The following is a 25066-nucleotide window of genomic DNA, read 5'->3' as shown; positions in this document are numbered from 1 at the left end:
ACTTACAGCCATATCTGTGTGAGCAGTGAGATTGAAAATAATCTTCAGTGGCGTGATCAGATCATGAAAGTGTTCCTCTCCCAGCAGCTCTATCCTGATAACCATGGATGAGATATCCTCCTGTTCAAACTATGTGGATGACAGAGTTTCAGTAGGGTCATGGAAGGAAACAGTATATATATCATAGCATAGTATATGATTCATTGGAGGTGGATAGATGAATTAAAACAAAATTGTTTGGTTTTTGTGAAGGACAAAGTGGCCACAGAATAACAAATGCATACAGTCATGATCATGATGTCGAATCTTATATGAGTTGTTGACTGAAAAGCAAATGATGAATGTCAGAATAAATAGTAGAGGAGTACAGAACATACTTGGAACTCGTCGTGCCAGATATAGCTAACCAAACCAACAGTCCTCTCCTCCTCTGGGATGTCTTGCAGGGCGTCCACAGGCAGCCACGTCTCTGGGATAAATGACTTGTTCTGAGGGAGCAGCTAAACGATGGATGGAGAAAGAGGATATCAAGATGGGGACTAAAGTTTGGGACTCGCACTCAAGTCCCACACAGCAAAATCATCAGTGTTAATTTGACTCAGAGTGTAAAAATCAACACTATGCCAGTGTTTATGTATGTCCACACCCATCAGAGTTAATTTAATAGCTAAATAGGAAATGATGGAATCAGCGGGCTGTAATGTAGTGGTTTCAGCAGACCCTCTGAGACTTGACACAGACTTGTGACCTAAGACTTGAGGCTTGACTGAGCCTTGTCCGTCAAACACTTGACACTTGACTAAGTCTTATCCCTCAGACACTTGAGACTTGACTTGGACTTGCTCCTCAAACACTTGAGACTTGACTCAGACTTGTCCCTCAAATACTTGAAACTGGACTCAGACTTATCCCTCCCTTCACATGGACTTGCATGAGCAAATCTGGATGATATATAATTTATCATCATTGTAATTGTCATTAGCATCACCATCATCATAATCAATAATTAAAATCATCATCACCATTACCATCATTATCATGTTATCATCATCATACCACCATCATCATCATCATCATCATCATCATCATCATCATCATCATCATCACTGTCACATCTGCCTTCATCACCACCATTTCAGTACTTCTTCTGTACCTGTGGAACTTCTATCTGAATCCTGCCATTGGATGGTGAAGAGCTGAGGTTAGCCTGACTAATGCTGACCACATTCAGAGCCAAGGCCTTCAAATTGTAGTATCTGGAGCCTCCAGCCTCAACCTGGGATATTCTCATGATATTATGGATTAACGTTCTTTCAATGCTGCAGGAGGACAGGAGAGTAATGAGAAGGGGTGGAAAATGTGGTGAGTAGGAAAGAGAAGTACAGTAGTGTTAGTACTAGCACAACACAGTACAGAGTAGTATACACTAGAGTATTATAATAATACTAATACTACAAATATTAATACTGCTACTACTGCTACTACTACTGCTAGTCTGCTGCTGCTATTACTCCTACTAGTAATACTGTACTGCTGCTGCTGATGTGACACACTAAATGTAAGGTCACATTTTATGGTATGCATTCATTTCATTTACTTTTACTTATTGAAATTGTGTTACGTTTTATACTGTGTTATGTCTTATATTTGTTCGCCAATGCTTTCAAACTTGTGCAATTCTAGTTTCCACCACAGGGAGGGGCTGTGCGTTCTGTCCATGATGGCGCCATATAGGCTTACTACCAAGGAAGTTTTATGGGAGGATGAACAGAAAAATGGCCGCCCATTCATTTGAACGAAAGCTGCTCCTTACCTAGCGCAAAACCCTGAAAAAAACATTTCTTCCTGGTTTACTTCCCTGTTGTGCGGCCAAAGGTAAAGGGCGGGCGAGCCTGCAGGTGGGAGCGTGGAAATGTTTGTTGGGGGATAGGTGGCTGTGTAGAGTTGAGTACTTTTGCTCAACTTCATTTTACTTCGTCTTGACTGTCTTTATACATGTCTGCAATTGTATTTAGTATGTAGCTCTTGACAAATGCATTAAAACCTCTGTCATCTATAATTGAGATTGGCTGGAGGTCCTTCACAATCATCTCTCTCAGGCTTCTTGTAACCTCTGCAGCTCTTTGGGAGTCATCTATGAAAAATAATGTCCAAGCTACACTACATGTACTTAAGTCTTTATATAGGCAGTATAACTCTCATGCGACCTAAAATAGACTAAGTAGCTACAGGCAATTACTTAACATTTAAAGTATGTAATTTAATTAATATATGAAGAGTTTAATTCCAGAATACATTTTCCACCATTTGATAAAAGTGACTAATTGTGATAAAATGATGGCTGGCAAGAGTTAAATTAACTACAGATCATTCCTGAAGGTATTAGCAACCTTAGATCTTTACCTTCAAAACAGTAACATGCTAAAAGGTATCTTTTATGTTTTAGAAATACTCAGCAATGCATATCAGTTTTTCCACAAAATGGATATATTACAAAATGGATATAATGCAATCAGACATTGTTTGAGAATTTGTTCAGTCTAAACCTATATATGCATATTCATCAGTCTATTACTGTATTACTCTACTGTAATATTCTGCTCTTCAAGAAGTAACCAATATTTCCTGCATTCTGTTCAAATGATTAAAAGAACTTAATATTATCATCTGGTCATGTTCTTTTATGTGGCTGATTTTCATGTGTTTCAGCTGGTTTGTGGTATTGCCACAATAAGCCTTTTGACACATATCACATTTTGCTTCATTACTGTTTAGTTGAGTGAAATAATTTCAAAAGATACCTTGCTTTCTTTCTGCCATTATACACGTTCACTCTGTCCCGTTCCTGTCCTACACAATTATTTGCTACAGTATTTAATTTTTTCACTTTTTCAGCATCAGATACACATTCAATTCATCATAAAAAATAGATATTAAAATGTGAGGATTGATTTTCAAAAGGACACGTCAGGATCAGAAGTATCATACTTCAGTATTGATCCTTGTTTTTCCACTGTTAAAAACAGGTCGGTGAAAAGAACTTTCTTTGAAATAGTAAAGCGAAGGTATCAAGCATGATAATCCTCGAGTTTGGTGTAAAAACAAGCATTTATTTGTGTGAGTTATGTCATATGAACAAAACTGCAAAACTATTCACTACGCTAGTCAAGGGAATGAAAGGTAGAGTAGCACAGAATAGAGTAGATATGCTGAGTGGAGTAGAGAAGAGTGGATCAGTGTACAGAGAGTACAGAGAGGAGTAGTAGTATGTGAGTCTGACACTTACATTATAAAAACCTTCATTAGTTCGTGGTTCTTGCTGAAGAGCTGTCTGCATGACTCCCTGATGTGGAGGAGTTTCATCATTCCCTTCTGGTAAGTGTGTGGGTGATTCAGTGCCTTGATCAGTGGCAAGATTTCATTCACATTGCACGAGTATACAGTGCAGTGGCCAACTGGGATAGAAAGAGAGAGAAGGAACAGTGGGAGAGAGAGAGACTTATTTGATGACTTGTAGAACTGGAGAAGCAGAGACACAAAGAGGGCTGAGCGAAAAGGATGGTTGGGGATGGACAGGAGCACAAACCAATATCACTTAAAGCTGCAATAAGTGATTTTCTGACCACTAGAGGGTGACAGAAACTGCAACACATTTGTAAATAAAGCACAGCAAAGCTGCTGGACTACTGAGGCCCCAAAAGACAAACCTAGCCAAGGACTGTGCATATGTGCATAAAGGCTAATTGCTAAGCTAACCATACCTACGGAGAAGTATCACCGGTTACCAGTCTCACTTTGACAGATCTTTCTCCTGCTGAAGGTTACATGTCCCACAATGACAAGTGAAGAGGCAGGTAGCAAGTTTACTAGTTTAACAAGTTTACTAAGTTTACTAGTTTAACAAGTTTACTAGTTTAACAAGTTTACTAAGTTTACTAGTTTAACAAGTTTACTCGCTCGCTTCATTGATTCTGCCATTACGGAATGTTTTTCAGGAATGGGAGGGGGAGAGCGCCGCTTTTAAACAGCGAAGGAGGAGACAAGCTAGTTTTAAAAAATGAAAAGCTACTGAATGGAGCCGGAGGAGCTTCGTTCAGGAGCGGAATTTGACAACAAGCTTTAGAAAAGAGGAGAAAACAGCAACAGAGCTGCTGCTGTGTGGATATTGGTTTATATCATTATGTCTCAATGAAATCTCCACACAGCACACATTAGTTTCAGGATTGGTTATAAGGTCTGATATCGCTTATTGCAGGTTTAAATAAATGTTGGAAATGAGGTTATCTATGGATAGCTGCTGAAAAGCCTTCTATTGGACTACAATACACATACCTACACACAAAAAAGGTGACATAAGTAGGCCTACCCTATATGATAATTGTGTTCACTTACACAGGTAAAATATAGATAGGTGCAACACAACCAGCGGGCCGCAGGCAGAACAAGAATGGACCTGGTGTAGCAGCTTAAAATAAAAAAATAAAAGGAGTCAAGATTAAGGGGGTGTTTAAGGAGGTTTCGATGGGATCTCTCCATTAATAACTCCCTAATTAATTTTAAGGGGATGTATTGATGTACGTACTATTGCATGAATTAAGGGGTGAATTAATGTAAATTCATGAAAATGTAAGGTTATTTTAAGGGATTACTGGTTCATAGACTTAGCTATGCTGTCTGTTTTCTATTTTATGGTGAAAAAAAGCTTTGTCTGGTTAGATTTGAAAGACTGTAAACTGATGACATGCAATATATTTCTACACCAAACCCTTTCTCGTCTCAATAAAACCTGTTGCTAAAAGGTTAGAAGACTTGTCTGTATCCACTGAACTAGTTCCCCTACTAGATGGGGGAATGCAGTGTAACATGCAACAAAGGAGATTAGCTAAGATATTAAATAAGCGAGAGTCAAGCCAAGTGAGCGGAGCAGTTTGAGCAGAGCTGCATGCACCTTATAGCGGTCGCCAGTATGCTCCAGAAATGGAGTACTTACGGTCGTCTATGTTGAAGTGAAGCACACCATTTGAACTCGAGAACGTCACACCTCGACAACCAGTGAAATTAAACATTGGATTGGATTCATCATCATTGGACTTGCATTCGATGTAGCACTGCTGCTGTTCCTTCATGCACCTCAAGCCCATATGTTTACTGTCTATGACTTCAAGATTCTCGTCCCTCAGGTTCATATTGATGGTCCCATTTGAAATGTTAAAACAAACTGAACACATGGATTGAAATGGGGAAAGAAAAACAACATATCTTGTGTCACTGTTCATGATTAGCCGTCACCCACTGTCTGTGAATAACTTTTTCTTTTTTTTTTTGTGGACCTTTGCCTCCTGATTAAAGCTGCCATAAGCAGGGTTTTTGTATAAATATCCAAATGTTTTTCTCAAGGTATCTGACCAAAGAGTGGTCCAAAGATTTTACAGTTAATAATAAGACTTGGATGTTAAATAATGAATAAAAAAAAAATCAAAAAAAAATCCTTGGTTTCTCCAGCCACTGAAATCTACGGAGCCTCTCTGGGGTCATATGGTAGAAAAAAAAACTAGTATGGTAGAAAAAAAACTTGATGTGTAAATAGGTGCGAACGGATTAGTAAACTGCGGTTTGTGAATCCGTTCGCACAGTTTACAAATCCGTAATTTGCATTGTCGTCACCTCAGTGGCAACTAATAGAGATCCCAGGAAACAATACGCATGCCCGCTCCTTCTCTGATGTATGTCTGAATATATGAATCCAAATTATGTTATTTACCAAATTAAAATAAAACAGAGTTGTCTCCATCCCTACTAACCAGTTAAATACGTACCTTGACTGGCCAGCAGTTCTGGCGGCAGTAATAGCAGCAGTAAGGGAAGCATTGTACTTCCTCTGAATGTGGCACTGACAGAACAAATGCAAAGTAGAAAGAAGGGGCATTTTAGACTAATACATCCAGTCTGCTTCAACTGCGAGTTCACATGCAAAAGTTCAGATGACATTATAGACAAATTAGAGAGTAACAGAATATAGCAAAATCATACACAACTGCTTCTGTTGGTAAGAAAGATATGCCTATAGTATTCACCTGGACTTGACTGGATATTTTCTATCAGGTTGTTGAATTTGGTAACACCTTGAAAAAATATTCACTGCAAAAAATGTCCCTTTTAACAAGTCATTTAGTCCTTATACTGTATTCACATAGTCTTAAAATCTTTAGCTTATAACAGTTGGGTGAGGTAATTTCACTCCTTGCCAGTGCAGTTTGAAACAAGGCAGAATGAGACAGATCGACCCACTAACATCAATAAAATGACACTTTACTTTTTTCTTCTCTCGTTTAAAGAAAAATACGATTTTAAGACACAATACTCGAATGAATGACTTGTTAATATGGATTTTTTTTTTGTTTTTAAGAAAAGAAAACCAGCGTTCAGTCTCTTTCAGCACTCCTTTCTACATAACACCTCAGAATTTCCAGCAGATGTACTATTTTTCACTAATTGCCCTATGATTACAGAAATAGAGGAAATTAATTACAACAAGGTCTTCAAAAACAATAAAAAAGAAGATGAAGCATATCTACAGGTACTATATTTAGTTTCAACAATACATCACACTCCCCCCAGACTTGGACACATAATGCACATACATAACAGACAAATACTAACACTAAATACTAGAATATAAATAGAGATACAACTACTTACCTACGAAGTGAACACGGTATGTCCAGCCAAACGTTTGTGTGGTTCGCTGTGTTAATTTTGTTATCTCATGGGTTAGATTACAACAGCAGAATAGGGAGAACAGTGTTCTGTTCGCCGAAAGGGGATGTTTGTTTTATGCAAATCTTTTTCTCAGCACATGACGCATGACTGCAGGTAAGTTTGTTTTCCATGTGTTGAAAGCGGATGATACAATCTAATCTTGCTTTACAGCTCTTTTAGACGCATTTGGTTCACTTATACTGGGTCTGTTTACAGGAAAATAATTTCTTGTATAATGGTAAGTTGGCTTTTCCTAAAAGTTAAAGACATGTTATGCAAATGATCTGTTCAAAAGGAATTTTATTCAGCACACACACTGTTACACATGTTACTTGGGGGGGGGGGGGAAAGAAGTTTCATCACTCAGTATTTAAAAAATATACAAAATTTTATAACATTCCTTCCTGAGATGTTACCAATCATAAACGGATGTCACATTTCAAACAGTACATGTGAACTGTTGATTTTTCATCTCACTAACTTGTTGATTTCATAACAAATCTTCCCCACTCAACAGTGCAACTTTCACCAACATTAAAAACAGAGTCAAACAGCAACATTACACCACTGATATACAACATGTCTTCACAACTTCATTTAGGACGGCATCAGAATAATGTGAAAATGGATACATGTGTGAAATGGCTGGTTTTCTGTAATATGGATGAGGTAGATTTTCGTCAGTTTTGAAGACACAATTAAAAAAGCAAAATTTTCTAACCATAATATAGCTTAGCATTACAGCATTTGTCCCAGACATCAAATGTCCCTTTTTCCCTTTTTTGCTGACCTGACATCTCATTTTTATTGTTTTTGTTGTTGTTTTTTGTGGACAGCTGCACACCCAAAGTGCAGAACGCACTCTAATGGCTTTGTGACATGGCGGTATCACGAAATATGAGTGGTAGCAAAATACTTTTCAAAAATGGATCAAGTCGATAAAACATTCTATTGACATGATTTCACTTGTTTGAAGGACAGGTACCAAAAATCCTATTAATTTTCACTAGAGACAAATTCATTGGATTCACAAGGCCCGTCACACTTTCCGGTCTCTTAGTGATAAAATACTGTACAAAAAAAGGGAAATTTTCATATTTGGTTTTCTGCTACATTATTATACACTTTCCACACTCTTAAAGCAATGTCGTCTTTTCAATTCATCACAATGACAGAAACACCAACGGGAAACAGTGTGTCTATATTTACAATTCTCCACTTTTAAGTGTGAAATCCTGTACTTCATTTGTCATCCACCACACACACACACACACACACACACGCACATGCACGTAGCTCGATGTGTTGCTGGTTGGGTAAATTCAGGTCCTGGTGCTCTGTGTTTCACTGCCTGTCTTCATAGATGCGGGGCTAGTCTTCAACATAGCCATACAGAACCACAGGAAGATGAAGAAACCTGCATGAGTCACAGGAAGAGAGATAGAGAGAGATAGAGACAGAGAAACAGAGAGAGAGAAGAGAGGAAATGAATGAAAAAGAGCAAGGAGGAGAGAGTGAGAGACTCATGCAAATGTCACTGAAATGAAAGGAATAGAAACAGCACTGCAAGTACGTCAGGCTACTAAATGTCAATATGCAAATTGGCTGGTCAATATCACTGTTGCTAATAGGTGTGCTTTTTTCCAGGAAATGGAAATTATCTTTCTGTGATAAATCTTCTTGACAACTGACCAACATTATGGCAAAGCCCCTGCATCTAATATCATTTGACCTACAAATCTTCCAAACCTAATTATATCCACATTACTTGGCCAGGTGCTGAGATTTCTGGCTTTCAAAACTCACTTTCTGCCCGTTTTTGATTTATTTTCTTTTTTAGATATGACATCCAAATGGATTTCTGAGCAGCTTTAATCATATATGAATGTTTATGATGAGCGAGCTGGTTGTTCTGACCTTGCAGTGAGTTCAGGATGCAGAAGAGGTAGAGTCCAGGAGTGGTCAGGTAGCCGAATGAGAAGAAGACCAGGCCCCAGGTGATGCCCAGCAGACAGGTGACACCCAGCAGTGAACAGGCATCTTGCTTCGCTCTGCCACTCCCCTGCCCAAACTGACTTGCACAACACAATGCAATGCAACACAAACAGCAGGTCAGAAAAAATCGGCAAGTATCGATCCATGAATAAGAATAAGAATAGAAATAAGAATACGATGACATCTCACTGCCTCAACTTGAAAGCGTTCACGTGTTTAACGGCCACATCCGAAATAATTTTTATTTAAAATCAACCATAAAGGAACTGCAGCAGATTGGTAGAGATTAGCCTGTACCTCCTGGGTATGGTGGAGAGCCACAACACGTCTGACCACCAGCACTAGCATGGTCAGGTTAAAGACAAACACCAAGCTGAACACTCCCACTGTAGTCACCATCTTCACCACGTTACTGGATACATAGCATCTGGAAAGAGAGCGAGTATGGATAATTATTACGTCTCAAAATACTGACTAATCAAATGCATGTTGTCCCAAACATTACCGGAATTTTTACGCACGTGAAAAAACACTAAATACAGATTCAGGGTCAGTCTCGGCTTTAAAGTCGAGATGAAACTAACTTCCGTATCGTGACGTATTTCCGAGTGAAACAGGAATGACAGGCGGGACATAACGTTGGGAGGAATTTGATTTGAACGTTGAAAAGTGGGTGTGTCATAACACCCGAAGACACACCGAAGTACCATGCTGTTGCTAGCTAGCTAACTAATGAATCTTAGCCTCTTAGCTCTGTGCGCTAAAAGTTGAAGATTGATTGATGGGTGGATGTCATGATATTATTGGTTGAAATTAGTTACGGGCATGCTTACGTAAGCACACGGCATATTTTGTTTTACAGGAAGAAAACATGATTGAATTTTGATATAAGAATACAATGAAATTGATTTTTGGTATTTTTTTTGGCATATATTGTTAAATAGGTGCACAGTATGACCGGGGATGTGATCTAAAAGGGTTAAAAAGGCATTTTTCATTTCATCTCGTCTTTAAGTCTTTGCAGATTTGTGCCTGCAGCTTTCTTACATCTCTATACCAGTGCTGTTGGTGCCAGAGTCCAGAGGGACCCGGCCATATGTGTCTCTGTCTATGATGACCACCAGGATCACGATGACTGCAGGGATGCCTGAAACACAAGGATGCAAAGGGATTGATGTTATCACTTGAACATGCCAAAGTTGTAAAAATTCAGCACAGCGTTCCTTCAATTGTTCCATCATTTACTCTTTTGAAGGCTTCGTCACCTAGTACATTGAAACTCACAAGAGAGAAAGCTCCTCTTTGACCTACAAATACAACTCGGAAATGTTCCACGCCGCTGCGCTCACTCTCCCCAAGGGGGCCCACTGATACATTTGTGCTTACTCACTCACTCATTCCCATTTCGCCGGCTGGCGCATAGGGCAGCAACACAGTCCCTCCACTTCTGTCTGTCTCTGGCCTTCTTCTCCATGGTTCCCCAGCTTTGTTGGTGGTGTTGTAGCTCTCTCTCAATGGTCCTGCGCCATGTTATTTTGGGCCTCCCTCTCTTTCGTTTACCCTCTGGTGTCCAATGTAATGCAACTTTGGGAATTGCTGTTGTTTCCATTCTGAGCACATGTCCAATCCAGGTCCACCGGCGTCTCTGTAATGTTGTATGTATTTTGTCTTGCTGAGTGATTCTAAGAAGGTTGTTGTTGGAGATGGTGTTTGGCCAGAAGATATGCATGATTTTTCGTAGGCATGATGTATGGAGGGTAGATAATTTATGGGTGTCCTGTTCTGTTGTTTTCCAGCATTCTGCTCCGTAGAGTAGTGTTGACAATACACAGCTTTGGTATAGTCGACGTTTGGTTTTGGAGCTGTATTGGTTAGATTTCCAGATTTGTTTTAGTCTGGTGAATGTTGCACGTGCTTTATTTATCCTGTTGTGAATGTCTTGGCTGGTACCCCCATCGTGGCAAATGGTGCTTCCTAGGTATGTGAAGTTATGGGTGTTTTCTATGATCTGTTCATTTATTCTTATTGCTTTTGGTGTATTGATGTTGATGGGCATGACTTTGGTTTTATTACAGTTGATCACCAGTCCAACTTGTTGCCCATAGGACTGGAGTCTCGCTGTTTTTTCCTGTAAATGGTGATGTGTACGTGAGAGAAGGGCTAGATCATCGGCAAAGTCAAGGTCTTCAAGGGTGGAATAGAGAGTCCATCGAATTCCTCTCGCCTGATCTTCTGTTGTTCTCCACATGACCCAGTCTACGTTGAGGTTGAATAATAGTGTTGACATTACACATCCCTGGCGGACTCCAGATTCTACTGCAAAGCTGGTTTTGTTTGCCCCTACAGTGCAGGAAAAGCTGTTGTAAAACTGTTGGATGATGTTCACAATATGAGAGGGGATACCATAACATCTGAGGATCTTCCAGAGGCTGTCACGGTGGATGCTGTCAAAAGCCTTCTGGAAGTCGATGAAGTTTATGTATAGTTGTCGTTGCCATTCACTACACTGCTCAATGATGTTTCTGAGAGCGAAGATCTGGTCTGTGCACCCTCTGCCTTTCCTGAATCCTGCTTGCTCGTCTCTGAGTATTTCATCTATGGCTGATGTCATTCGGTGTATGATGATCTTGCAGAATATCTTGCTGGGAACTGACAGAAGTGTTATGCCCCTCCAGTTGTTGCAGTCTGATAGTGTGCCTTTCTTTGGTACTTTAACGATCACTCCTTTTGTCCAGTCTGATGGTATCTTCCCTTCCACCCAGATGTCAGTAAACAGTGGAAGGAGGATGTTGGCAGCCAATTCTGGATCAGCTTTGAAGAGTTCTGCATTTAAATTGTCAGCACCTGGGGACTTCCCATTTTTTAATGATTTGATAGCTTCAAAGATTTCCCTTTTTGTTGGTGGGTTGATGTTGATGTCCAGGTCTTCTGCGGCTTCCTGTATCTCTATTGGTTGTAGAGGGGGGTCTCTGTTGAGAACCTCTCTGAAGTGTTCTATCCACCTTTCTTCCTGTTCTTTTTGTGTGGCAAGTAGCTGTCCATGTTTGTCCTTGATGAGGTTACTGGTTCTAAACTTTCTACCGCATAACAGATTTGTGATTTTGTAGACTGTTCCTTGTTGGTTGCTTGTAGCTGCTTTTTCGGCTGCGTTGGCCAGCTCCTCCAGGTAGGCTCTCTTATCTTTCCTTACTAGCCTTTTCACCTGTGTGTTGGTCTTTCTATACTGAGCTTCTTGTTTCTGTTTCAGCCTTAGTGATTTGGTGTCATTTACTTTCTTTTTAAGCTCTCTCCTTTCCTCAGTGACCTTCCATGTTTCCACTTTGATCCATTCTTTCCGCAGTTTTCTCCTGTGTCCGATTACTTTTTTAGTACTTTCATTGTAGGCTTCAGCCACATTTGCCCAGTGTTTGTCAATGTCCTTCCCATTTACCTCCTCATCTTCCTTAGCGTTATTTGAGAGGGCTTCATATCTATTTCGAACTTGCAATGTGAATTTTTCCTTTATGGATGGATCTTTCAACATGCTGACATCAAATCTTGGTGTTCCTTTGGGTGGCAGGCCTGTTCTTTTCAGCTTCAGTTTGATGTCCGCTGTTACAAGGTGATGGTCACTGGCGACATCAGCTCCCCTGTGCACTTTGACATCTCTCAGCGAGCGTCTCCACTTGCCGTTGATCATCAAATGGTCAATCTGGTTCTTGTCTCTACCATCTGGGGAGAGCCATGTCAGCTTGTGGATGTTCTTGTGGGGGAATAGACTGCCACCAATAACCAGGTTGTTGATTAGACAGAATGTTGCTAGCTTCTCACCATTGCTGTTCATTTCTCCACATCCGTGTTTGCCCATGGCTCTCTCATAGTTGTTGTTGTCATTTCCAACCTTTGCATTTAGGTCTCCGCAGACTAAGAGTAGATCGTGGGCAGGTGTATTTTCGACTTCGGATTGGAGGATGTTATACAATAGATCTTTGTCTTCTTCTTTGGCATCATTGGTGGGCGCATAGCATTGGATAACTGTTAGGTGGGTATGTTGTCCGTTGAATCTTTTATCAACTTGCTGTTAATGGTTTTCCATTCTATTAGTGTCTTCTCTACACCCTTCTAGAAAATAATGGCAACCCCCTCATGATGTTGACCATCATCCCGCCCAGAGTATAGGACTGTTTCTCCTGTGTTTGTTTTGGTTGATCCTGAATCGGTCCATCTAATTTCGCTTATCCCAAGGATGTTAAGATTGTAGCGTCTCATTTCATTGGTGATCTGTGCTAGCTTCCCAGCTGCAAACATGGTTCAGACATTCCAGAAACCAATCTGTAGTTTGGTTTTGGTGTTTAGGGCCGCCATCTTCGCACCACCGGCTTCCCGTGGGATTTCGCCAGAGGCGGTCATATGAGTTTGGAACTCCGGTGGGCCTACACATCCAGATGTAAGGTTTTCTTAAATAAATATAATATGTTAGCTTATCCTTTTTGAACAACCATTATAAAAGAGTGGGAAAGGTATTGGGACTCAGCAAAATATCTTTTTTGCTGCTGTGTCAAAAAGAAAGAAAAAAAGAATGTTAAATGAATAAAAGGTTTAAGTCCCATGTCTAATTTTTTTGTTGCTAAAATAAAAGATCCTGTAATTTTTTCCATGAAAAGCTTATTTCTCTCAGATCGTGCGCACAAATTTGTTTAGATCTGTTAGTGAGCATTTCTCCTGCTAAGAATTAATTTCTATCAACTGAATGATTTTCTTATCTACAGTGTTTCATTATCTCATTTAATTATGCCATTATCTTTAATTAGCTACTAAATAATGAACTACACGTATATGACAGCTATAATAAGGTCACTTGAAGCTCATTGCAGAAATTGTCGTGCTGGAGATTGGCAGCCTTGTAGAAGTCAGCTGCCTGACAGACCTTACTGAGGGAACAAAAGTCCCTCAGGCGTGCAGCAGGCTCCTACTGGCCCTATTGGCTCCACTCACCCCAGCCCAGTAAGCTGAGTTTGAGCAGGTATCGCCTGACGTAGATGTTGAAGACTCTGACTAGCAGGAGGTAGAGGTGGAAGCCCTCTAGAGCCGTCCAGCTGAAGGTGGCCAGCAGGGAGTAGTGAAGAAGCAGGGCCATGTAGATGCAAAACCCAGAGGAGGACAGTGCTGCCACCTGCTGGCTGGGGAGGAAGTGGACGTTGAGGAGGATCAGAGCAACGGCGAGGTTGATGTGAATCTTCATGGAGATGTCTGATCTGGCCCCTCTGTCAGAGAGAGAGATGGATCTGTGCTAAGTACTAAATGTTTGCACTGATAATAAAGCCATATTGAAGGAAGGAAGGAATGAACAAATGAAGGAAGGGAAGACAGATGAATCCTGTTGGTACTGAAAATACGGCCATATAGAAGGAAGAAGGCAAGGAAAGAAGGAAGGAGGGATTGATTGAAAGAAGGGAGCAAGTGAGGGAGGAAGAAAGGAAGGAAGGAAAGAAAAAAGAAAGAAAGAAAGAAAGGAGGGTAACAAAGAAAGAAAGGATAATGTTGAGAAAGGCGGCAAGTAAAGTCAATTTACTTAATTTAATTATTTTATTGCTTTAATAGCACAGAACCAATGTGCTTTAAAAAATAGGGGGGTTCCAAAACAAGAAAAAGGAGGCACAGAAAGAAGGATGGAGGGGGGAAGGTAAGGATCATGTTGGTACTGAAAATAACTGAATACAAACCAAGGAAGGAAGGGAGGAAGAAAGGATGGAAGGAAGGGTGGAAAGAAGTAAAGAAGGAAAATAGAGAATTGTGGCAAAGGAAGGAAGGAAGTGGAGAAGGAAGGAAGAAAGAAAGGTAAAAGTTGAGAAGAGCAGGAAAGGAAAAAGGGAAAGAAACAAAGGAAGAAAGGAATAATGGAAGGATAGAAGAAAGGACAGACAGAAGGAAAGATGGAAGGAAGGAGGGAAAGGTCCTGTTATGATCCTGTTGATGCAGAAAATAAGGGATCAGGAAGCAAGGAAGAAAGAAAGGCAGGGAGGAGGGAAGGAAGGAATGATGGAAAGAGGAAGGCAGCATCCACCAAGGAAGAAAGACAAAGTGAGAACGTGTGAAAGGGTGAGCGGGTGAATAAATGATGGGAGGAAGGAGCCTCCGCTGACCTTTTTGTGAGGAAGAGCAGAACGGCGACAACCAGGGCAAAGAGAGACAGACTGCAGCCAATCAGAGTGATGTAAGACAGAATCTGCTGGTCTGCAGGGCTGACGGAAGGAGACACCTGAGGAGAAAACAAATAGGATTTTTCTGTTGTACCTGTATGGCTGATAAAATACTACTACTACTACCACATTTAAAGACTGATGGAAAAAGAGTGGACAGGAGAGATCCTGAATTTAAAGTTTATTATAGCCACATATGGAGAGAGATTTTTTTTTTTTACTCTACACACTGTGGTGTATCTGTGTTTCAGAAATACAATTTAAGACGTTTTAAGGTTAATGCTACCAAAAATAGCCTCTTTCCAATTGAAGATATCTAATGAAATTTGGTTGATTATGAATGAAAGGACACCAAGAAAATTTTTTTTTAGATACATGATGTCCAACTGTGGTTATTATAGCATATGTGATGAAAACAAACCTGTTTGGCATATTGTATTAACTCTGTTCTCGATTCATCGAAGAATAGAGATGCGTGTGGGTCAAACATACTGTGAACTGTAAGTACAAGTAATGTAATAAAACATAAAAAATAAAAATAAAACCAACACTACTGCTGGTCCCATTCACATCTTTTGGAGAAACTACACATTTGCTTTATTTTGTTTGCTTTATTTCCACCTTTGCTTTGACTAGATCAGGGGTTCTCAACCTTTTCTACTTCAAGGCCCACCTATTCATACTTTCAAAAAAAAAAGATCCCAAATTATTTTGGCTAATCTATTCTATTCTAATAATCTAATCTAATAATCTATTCTAAGTGTATTAATGAACTACAACAACACCACTCCCTGTTATACAGGCGGGAGCCCTCGAATTAAATAAATACAATAAAAACAAACAGGTTCTTTAAAATTGTATGGGTGTGCCAGAAGCCAACATAAAACCATAAAAGCAGGGCATTCTCAGTCAAAAGAACTAATGATTCAATAATTGCCACAGCAAACAAGGAAGTAACCTGTCTTCAGGCCTACTCAACAAGTTACTCAACCAAGCATAATTCAAAAGTCGGGACCCCGACAACGGACGTCAATGTTTACCACAGGCTGAAAATGTACTTTCTTTAGGGTTCATTAATTTAAATTGTCTTTACATTGTGTCCAACGGAACCCAACTGGCGGAATATGCAATGAAGTCTCTGCACTGCACTCATGTTAACTTTCTGAGTGTTGAGCAGCGTTAGAATTGTCTGACTGAAAAGTATCAAGTTACTACGGAAAAAAAAATTTGCCCTGTTTTTCTGAATTAACGAGATAATTATCTCAGAAAAACAGAGCAGAATTTTTTTTTTCATGAAAACTTTTCTCAGAATTCTGAGATAATTATCTCGTTAATTCAGAAAAACAGAGCATTAAAAAAAAAAAATTCTGCTCTGTTTTTCTGAGATAATTATCTCATAATTATGAGATAAAGATGTTGTAATTATGAGATAACTTATCTCGTAATTACGAGAAAAGAATACTTCCGGTTTGGGCGTTTAGCCTTCAAAATAAAAGCGCAAGATTTTAAACCTGTAGAAATACTGTTTTAAACTAATTACCTTGGATTTACTCGTCAAATTCAATAAGTGAGCACCCATATTAATGTTTGATGTCATAATAATAATGAACAATGCCATAACGTGCCATTCTTAACTATATATTATTCTGACATTTTCTGACTAAATTGGACACTGTACAATTTACCTTTCATTGTAACAGCACAAGTTCTATGTCAAAACACTCCTGCAGAACTGAACTTTCACTACACAGTAACATTTAGGCCCAAGTGCTTTAAAAAAAAAAAGCCATGGCAGGCTCTCAAAGTCAGCCATACTGCAAGTGTAATATATACAGCGTTTACAGTTACAAATGGCAGATATTATGGCATTGTTCATTATTATCATGACATCAAACAATAAAATGGGTGCTCACTTATTGAATTTGACGATTAAATACAAGGTAATTGGTTTAAAACAGTATTTCTACAAGTTTAAAATCTTGCGCTTTTATTTTGAAGGCTAAATGCCCAAACCGGAAGTATTCTTTTCTCGTAATTACGAGATGAGTTATCTCGTAATTACGAGATCTTTATCTCGTAATTATGAGATACTAAGTCATAATTACGAGATCTTTATCTCGTAATTATGAGATACTAAGTCATAATTACGAGATCTTTATCTCGTAATTATGAGATACTAAGTCATAATTATGAGATACAGAAGTCATAATTACGAGAAACCATCTCCGATTTTTTTTTCTTTGGTGAATGCAATACGCTTCCGTAAGTTACTCTTTACCGTTACAACACATGCGAGTTCGGAGAAATTGTGGAATTTTATATTTTTTTACGAATGTTTTCAGAACGGGAGACGGACGGTCAGGTTGAGTACAGAGCTACTGCATCGCCAAATGACAGACATGATGTGATGCGCACATTAGACGCATTACAGAGCGATTTAGATCAATTTCTATACATTGATTAACTGTTTATGTTGTGCCGGCCGTGCCGATATTGTGGCGCTGCCACAGTTTATGTATTGGGAACAATGGCACGACAATCTACTGGTTTATTTAAGAATAAGAGCGTATCTACGCGGTCAGGGATGAGTCCAGTGCGCAGCCTGGTGACAGTCAGTCCGTCCACTGAAACACACGCAAAAAGTGAACTTCAACTTGAAAACATTTCGCGGCCCACTAGAGGGCGCTCACGGCCCGCACATGGGCCGCGGCCTAGTGGTTGAGAAACACCGGAATACCGAATGTAAAGAATCTGTGAGTGGTAGCTTTTATATGGAGTTAATATGAGTTTAAAATAGCAACATTTTCCAAAATGGATACAGTATATAGTGTTTTTGGATGCTTTCTCTATAAGCATTCTCAATGAGCCTTTGGTCTGCTTCTCTTCAGCGCCTCCCTGCAATTCTGCACCGGTTGGTATGGGGAAAAAATGGCAGTCCTACCAAGAGCACAGCAAAGTAGGTGAGGTGGTCGCAGGAACAGATGACACGACTCTGTCCAGGCTCCCAGAGGGTCAGGCAGCCACGATCATGATACTCTAGACAGGCAGACAGACAGGCAGGCAGATAGGTAGACAGCAGTCATCCATAATGCAAATGAGGCTGTCACCGAAGTACCATAACTCACTTTGCATGTCATGAAAGGAATTCCAGTAAAAAGGAACCACAGTGAATGCAATTTACTATATAATATAAAAAGCATAATTAGTTATTGTTTTTATTCATGATAAATATGATACCGTCTAGTCACTTACTCTTTGATGAAAAATTAAAGAACACACAGCTGGGTCTTTTGGTCTCCTGTGATACAAACATAGGACAGAGTTATTTCACTAACTATTGGTAGGTAAAATGTAGAAATCAACATGTATAATTTGAATATGAGGGAGAGCCTTTTTTAGGTTACTATTCAGTAAATGAAGTTGAAGTTACATATATGTCCAGGGTAAGATTCATGGAGATGTTGACACGCTCCTGTAGTCCTGAAACTGTCTTCCCCCCTACACTCAGGCCAACTAGTCTGCTCCCATGCACATTTTGGGTCCCCCATATGACCTGCAACACACATTCAACCCAGACAGTATTAATTTGGATGCAGTGCCCATAATATGTATGTTTTGTCATTTTTGAACAGGCATCATATTTACAGTTCAGTGGTCAATCCATGAAAACTAACTATAATCCATGACAACTCCCAGAGAACTCATCTGGACTTGTTGCTTTCAGCTGTGTATTACACTGTATGTGTAGGTGGAGACAGCAACAGCGATATCAAAGCTGCATTGCATTTTGGGTCTATTGATGCTACTGGCGGTTGAGAAATTGGTCTCTCTGCCTCTTCTATGATGGATTTCTCCCTGTATGATTGTTGGACATCTGTGCAAAATGTTGAGTCTAGAAAGAAGCCCTCGCTCTTTGATTCTGAGGGACTGACACCAAAACCTGCAAGGTTCATCACCAATTGCTGTTTTTTTTAACAGTGTATTACGGTGGATTTTTTCTTTAAATTTGAATGTACAAAATACTTGAACTTAAAGTCTTGGGATAGATATATTAGTAGTAGTCTAGTAGCCTAGTTTAGTTTTCTCCACAAAATCTGATAACTTGACGTAAGACATACACACACACACACACACACACACACACACGCACGCACACACACGCACACACACACACACACACACACACACACACACACACACCAATTTGAGTTGAGTTTAAAGTAGCAATATTTTCCAAAACAAATATATACTGCTTTGAACTGAAATCCTTCAGATTCTTTTCTAGATTTTACACACATTCTGGTAACTGGTGTAAGAGCGGTCTCTGCCACACACACACACACACACACACACACACACACACACACACACACACCAGTTTGAGTTGAGTTTAAAGTAGCAATATTTTCCTAAACAAATACTGCTTTGGACTGAAATCCTTTTACACAAATTCTGGTAACTGCCACATACAGACAGTCACACTCACTCACTCACTCACACACACACACACACTCACTCACACACACACACACACACACACACACACACACACACACACACACACACCAGTTTGAGTTGAGTTTAAAGTAGCAATATTTTCCTAAACAAATACTGCTTTGGACTGAAATCCTTTTACACAAATTCTGGTAACTGCCACATACAGACAGTCACACACACACACACACACACACACACACACACATACACACACCTCACCCCATTTGTTTCAGGCCAGGTGAGCATGCAGAACACAATGGTGTTGTTTGTACTGGGATTCAGCTCTCTGGGCAGCTGTACGCTCACTGTGCTGTTGGTGATGTCTCTGTCTGAAGTCACCTATGTCAGAGAGACAAAAACAGGAAGAAATCCATTGCATGTAAATAATACTAACAACACAGCTATATGTGTATCTTCCAGTTCTGTTCCACTGAAGGGAACATGTAGATCGACTTCAGGGAAGGACTTCCTATCCTATCTATCCGACAGACAGGGTTGACTTGAAATGTTGATTAAAGCATGTCTTGATTCTTGAACTGTGCCTTTGCTTTGCATGTGACATCCTGCTTTCTTTCTGCCATGTTTAAGTATGTACTGTGAAACTCTAGAAGTTTTTAATATGTCTCTGTACTATTACTAGAGGCAAATTCCTTCACATTTATTGCACTTGGAGATTATCACATTGTCACAGATTTTATATGATGGGAGGGGTGAGGGGTTGGGGCGATTGTTGAAAAATGCGTGATGCTATTGGGTAATGGGACTTTGATATAAAAATACAAGAATTCTTTTAATACTTTTATTGCCATTTGTTATATAGGTGTATATTATGATATGGAGAATATGGCAGCGAGGTGAAAGTCATTTTGAATTTCATTGTGACATCAAATTGATTCTGATTCTGTCTCTGATTCAGATGAATAGGACCTTACCTCAGTCTCACTGGCAGAGATGCTGAGGCCCCTGAAGTCGCCATTGTGCCTGTGCAGAATGCCCACCAGTCGGCCAATGGTCACGGGCATGGTGCCAGTCACAACTGTTTCCTCTAGAACCTGTTCTAGCAGCCTCATGGCGCTTGTGGACAGATGGTAAGAACAAACATTTTTTCAGAATTTTACTTTCATGGATACATCTGAAAAAAGATAGAACATAGAACTACACACACACACACACAGACACAAACACACTCAGACACGTGCTTCATAAATAGAATAGAATAGACGTTTTAAATACATCATCAAAAGAACTGCTCGTCCTTGTAATCATTAAAAGGTTTACTCAATAGTGGCGTTGTGGCTTCCGTGTTCCAAAATGCGATCGACAGCTGCCATACAAGCTTTGGCATCCGCTACCCCTGAGCAATAAAACAAAGATTTATTGATCATGAGACCCTACCCAGATGACATAATTCCAAAAAACAAAAAACAACACACGTATGAAAGGATCTCACCTAGTCTCTGCCCAGGTTTACAGAGATTCTCCTCGGAGGTAGAGTTCCCCTCGGGGGTAGAGTTCCCCTCGGAGGTAGAGTTCCCCTCGGGGGTAGAGTTCCCCTCGGGGGTAGAGTTTCCCTCGGAGGTAGAGTTCCCCTCGGAGGTAGAGTTCTCCTCGGAGCTAGAGTTCTCCTCGGAGCTAGAGTTCTCCTTGGAGCTAGTCTCCTTGGAGCTAGAGTCCTCCTTGGAGCTAGTCTCCTCGGAGCTAGAGTTCTCCTCGGAGCTAGAGTTCTCCTTGGAGCTAGTCTCCTCGGAGCTAGAGTTCTCCTTGGAGCTAGTCTCCTTGGAGCTAGAGTCCTCCTTGGTTAGATTATGAGACACCCAAAACAAAGTCAGCCAGCAGAGGAGCCACCACTTCATCCTGTTAACTGTTAGTGCAGGAGACAGACAGACAGACAGACAGATGCTTCAGTCGGTTACAAAAGGTAGCTATTAAATCTACCTGGAACATTGTGAGTGTCATGCGAAATGGTCAAGCCACACACACACACACACACACACACACACACACACACACACACACACAGAAATGCATATACCCTCACACAACCACACTGAAGACCCATACAGAAGTCCCACTTGCTCGGTCAACTACGCAACAGTTATTCTATAGGATATCAGTATCAAAATATATAGTTATATTGGATTATGCTTATCTGATGTAAATAAAAACATCATCTACCTTTTGTGGTGTTGCGTCGCTGCAGAATTTACTTTGTCAGCCAAAGTATACAGCTACTTAGGCTAATGTGACAGCAGGAGTAAGGAAGGTGAACACAGTAGATGTGCTGAGTTCTAATAGTTTGACCAGGAAGTTGATTTCAGGACAATGCAAACAAACTATGTAAATGATGTTCATAGACTGAAGAGGAAGCAGATTTGACTTGCAGCCAGAAAGCTAAACAATACTCATCCCTCGCCTTTGTGTCTACTGTATTGTAAATATGGGCTCACATTACAAGATTGAACAAGATTCAGCCTCATTTACAGATTCACCCCAAATGCATTCTGCAGTTTGGGGATTCAGTCCCAAGTCATATTTTGAGGTTTTCTTAGATCACAGGCCTGATCTAGGAAGAGAAGCCACTTTGATGCTAAATCTCATGAGCCCACTGGCTGTGATACTGTATGTCACTTGGTTAATGATTGCATGTCACTAGTCCCACCAACAGAGGGCGGTAGCACATCAACAAATCAAGTGGAGCTAGGTGTTGAGGGTTGAATACAAGCGCTCAGGCCTCTGCATATTGAGTGTTGTCATTTTGAATTTTTCCTGTTATTTCATGAGTGGGAATCAAACCCAAAGAGTGAAAAAATGCAAAAAATGACTTGGGGTTATCTCTTAGTTAAGGTGCATACCATGTACCCACGATGTCCTTTGTCATTTTAATTTTTTTCCCTATTATTTCATGAATGGGAATCAAGCCGCCAAGTCCCATGTTGGTGTTGTGTGTGTGGAGCTCAGACTGCTGTCTTCATCATAATAAGTTGCCTTCAAACCACCTGTTTTATCCCCACCCATACCCATCTGTGTTTATGGACCCAGCTGTAGCTACTGACACCATAGATGCATTCCATGGCACTCGCGTGTGCACGTGTGTGTATGTGTGTGTGTTTTGTCACTTAGTCGTCCCCCCCGCCCATACACGCTGTGCTTTATCCATCAGTTAAGTTTACTGCCTTGGCATGCAGGTGGCCTCTCTGCCAGGTGGCCGGCACTGCATAGGGAAAATAAAGCAAACTAGACTAGACTAAGAACAGAATAGAATAGAACGCAATTGGACCAAATCAATAAGATCTCTCACTTCAGCTCATTAAACCCTTTAGAGGAGTTAAAGGACTTTATCCTTTTACTTTCCTCCCAAGTTTAAAGTTAGACTGCTGACATGCCCATTACCCTACCTAACAACTAACTCTATGACAGTTTACCAGAGATGCTTTCATTTCTTTATTTGTTCATTTACTTTTATTGTCCTGAAATTGAGGATTTTGTCAGTATTAGTATTACTATCTACACAGGACTTAAATTGTCGACTTTGCTGTTATGATTAGGGTGGTGGTTTTGAACGTGACTTTTCTGAATCATACCACTACTGTTTCGTAATTTGCTAAAAATCACTAAGGATGAGTTCTGTTAGCAGGTGCGTTCCCTTTGGCCGGGTTAGACGAGGCTGCCAGGGGGACAGTGGAGATGACTGGTCTGTGGGCGGGTGATAACTGACTGATGTTAGCCTTCGGGGGGTTTGATGGTACCTGTGAGGAGCCGTCAGAGGCTGCTCACCTGGAGAAAAAGAGCCCAGTGAGGCGGAATGCAGCGTGACTCACACACAGCGCGTCAGGTGTCAACGCTTTCTGAAGCTCAGCATGTCATTATGACAAATTGGGGGAAAACCTGGTGAAGATTTTTTTTTTTTTTTTTTTTTTTTGTAACTTGGTTGCTGTTTTGGGACTGTAACATTTCACATTGTCAGCAAAAGGTTAGTGGCTACGTCCCCGTCCTCTATACGAGTTATGTGGAGCGGCCAAGTATTCACAACACATTTTCCAGTGTTCATAAACAATTATGTTGAGTTGACAAGTGATGATTGGAGAGTCGAGCTGATATGGCTCTGGGGCGGCTGTTCAAAACTATCAAAAGTGGTAAATTAACTCTGGTAGACTTATTTAAAAACTGTCCCAAAGAGGCATACACACACACATCCATATATTTTGCAGATTCTGGGTAATATAAATTAATGCAACAAAGAAGAGAACACCCGAATCGTTGACATGCTCACAGCATGTGAGAATAAAAACAAAATCACATTTGGGAATACAAAAGCAGTGTGTGGGTATTCTCTTCTTTTTTGTTTTCTTATTTGAAAACTGCCATACTGTTGATTTTTACTTTTTACACACTCCTCGCCAATCTATGGCTGCTCTTTGCCTCCATCCCAAAAAGGAATTCAAGTTCAAGTTTTGCTCTCTTTTCTCTCTTTTCATTTATATGACGTTACAACTGAAAAGTTGGTTGGATAACTAGTTTTTCAAATAATCTTTAAAACAAGCTTATCTCCTCTCACACCAAAGTAGCCTTTAAGGGTATAATTTTTGTTGCAATAAATTCTAAACCTAAGTCTTGAGCCATAACCTTTTTATTTACTTGTGTTTGTCTTTGTAGGGCTGAATAGACCAGATCCATTGATGGGGATCTACTTGGACCTTTGTCTACTGCCTCTATCACACAGACAAAGAGCAAATGAGAGGAACTGCCTGGGGATCCAGTGTCACCCTCTGCCCACTATCAGCTATCAGCCCATCTGAGGTGATGACAGGTGCTTCCTCCTCACCTGGCCACATGTTGACTACCACCTTTTTTTATTATCGGCCTCATTGCTAATACGGTTTTCTAACTGGCAGAATATACTATGCAGTTAAAGGTGTAGTTGCTTATGTTTCTGATTGCTCCTAAATGGCAAAGTATGGAGATGAACAGACACTCTGATGGCGTTGGAACAATTAGAGGCCATGGGCACTTAAGTGTTCTTAAGTGTTGGTTGGGTATGACTTAAGTCACTTTCAGGGACACACACCAGACTTAAGACCAGTTGATTGGGGACGGCTTGTGCAATTGGGGACAAAAGCCGTGTCCCCAATTGGTAAAAAGCTGATTTTTGGATCAGTGGTTATGGTTAGGGTTAGGTTAAGGTTAGGGTTAGGTTAAGGTTAGGGTATTAGGTTTAGGCAAGTAGTGGTTATGGTTATGGTTATGGTTAGGGTAAGTCTCCAGGAAATGAATGTAAGTCTATGTAAATACCCCAAAAGTGAAAGTAAGACTGTGTGTGTGTGTGTGTGTGTGTGTGTGTGTGTGTGTGAGAGAGTGTGTGCCGTAACAAAAAAAACACTAACATTCTTATAATATCATAATATAATATTCCGAGAGAGACATAAGGTGTCTGAAGTAATCAATAATGAGTTTATTATCACCTTATCATAGTTTATGGTGTTTTTATCTCCCATGGTATCACTATAATATTCCTATAGGGATTATCTTTGTGTGTGTGTGTGTGTGTGTGTGTGTGTGTGTTTGTGTGTGTGTGAGATGTGGTCTGTCACCTCGCTGTGGCGGAGCTATAAAACACAGGGGGAGGGTCATTTCTGGCA

The 25066-nt window shown here is 40.3% G+C and overlaps 1 protein-coding gene across 1 annotated transcript; it reads right to left on the bottom strand.

Annotated features, from left to right (window-relative positions):
• Window positions 1–7112: 7112 nt before the first annotated feature.
• LOC139909219 (adhesion G-protein coupled receptor G5-like) lies at window positions 7113–21283 on the bottom strand. The gene is made up of 13 exons (XM_071896216.2): window positions 20881–21283; window positions 20709–20784; window positions 20363–20504; window positions 19650–19769; window positions 18364–18486; window positions 18186–18231; window positions 17875–17969; window positions 14877–14992; window positions 13729–13997; window positions 9802–9901; window positions 9052–9181; window positions 8677–8830; window positions 7113–8176 (listed from the first exon to the last, which is right to left on the bottom strand). Exons 1-13 carry the CDS (start codon window positions 21281–21283, stop codon window positions 8082–8084), a joined length of 1869 nt encoding a protein of 622 aa, XP_071752317.2. The 3' UTR covers window positions 7113–8081.
• Window positions 21284–25066: the final 3783 nt, after the last annotated feature.

Source organism: Centroberyx gerrardi, chromosome 1 (genome assembly GCF_048128805.1).
Source record: "Centroberyx gerrardi isolate f3 chromosome 1, fCenGer3.hap1.cur.20231027, whole genome shotgun sequence".
NCBI lineage: Eukaryota > Metazoa > Chordata > Actinopteri > Beryciformes > Berycidae > Centroberyx > Centroberyx gerrardi.
This window is presented reverse-complemented; position numbering and strand designations above follow the sequence as displayed.

Bases quoted from the DNA above. Each gene is read 5' to 3' on its own strand.
- LOC139909219 (XM_071896216.2), bottom strand. From the start codon at position 21,283: ATGAAGTGGTGGCTCCTCTGCTGGCTGACTTTGTTTTGGGTGTCTCAT. The intron at 17,970-18,185 runs GTAAGTGACTAG...CTGCCTGTCTAG, and splicing joins CTTTAATTTTTCATCAAAGA to AGTATCATGATCGTGGCTGC. The intron at 9,182-9,801 runs GTAAGAAAGCTG...CTCTCTTTCCAG, and splicing joins AACAGCACTGGTATAGAGAT to ATGCTATGTATCCAGTAACG.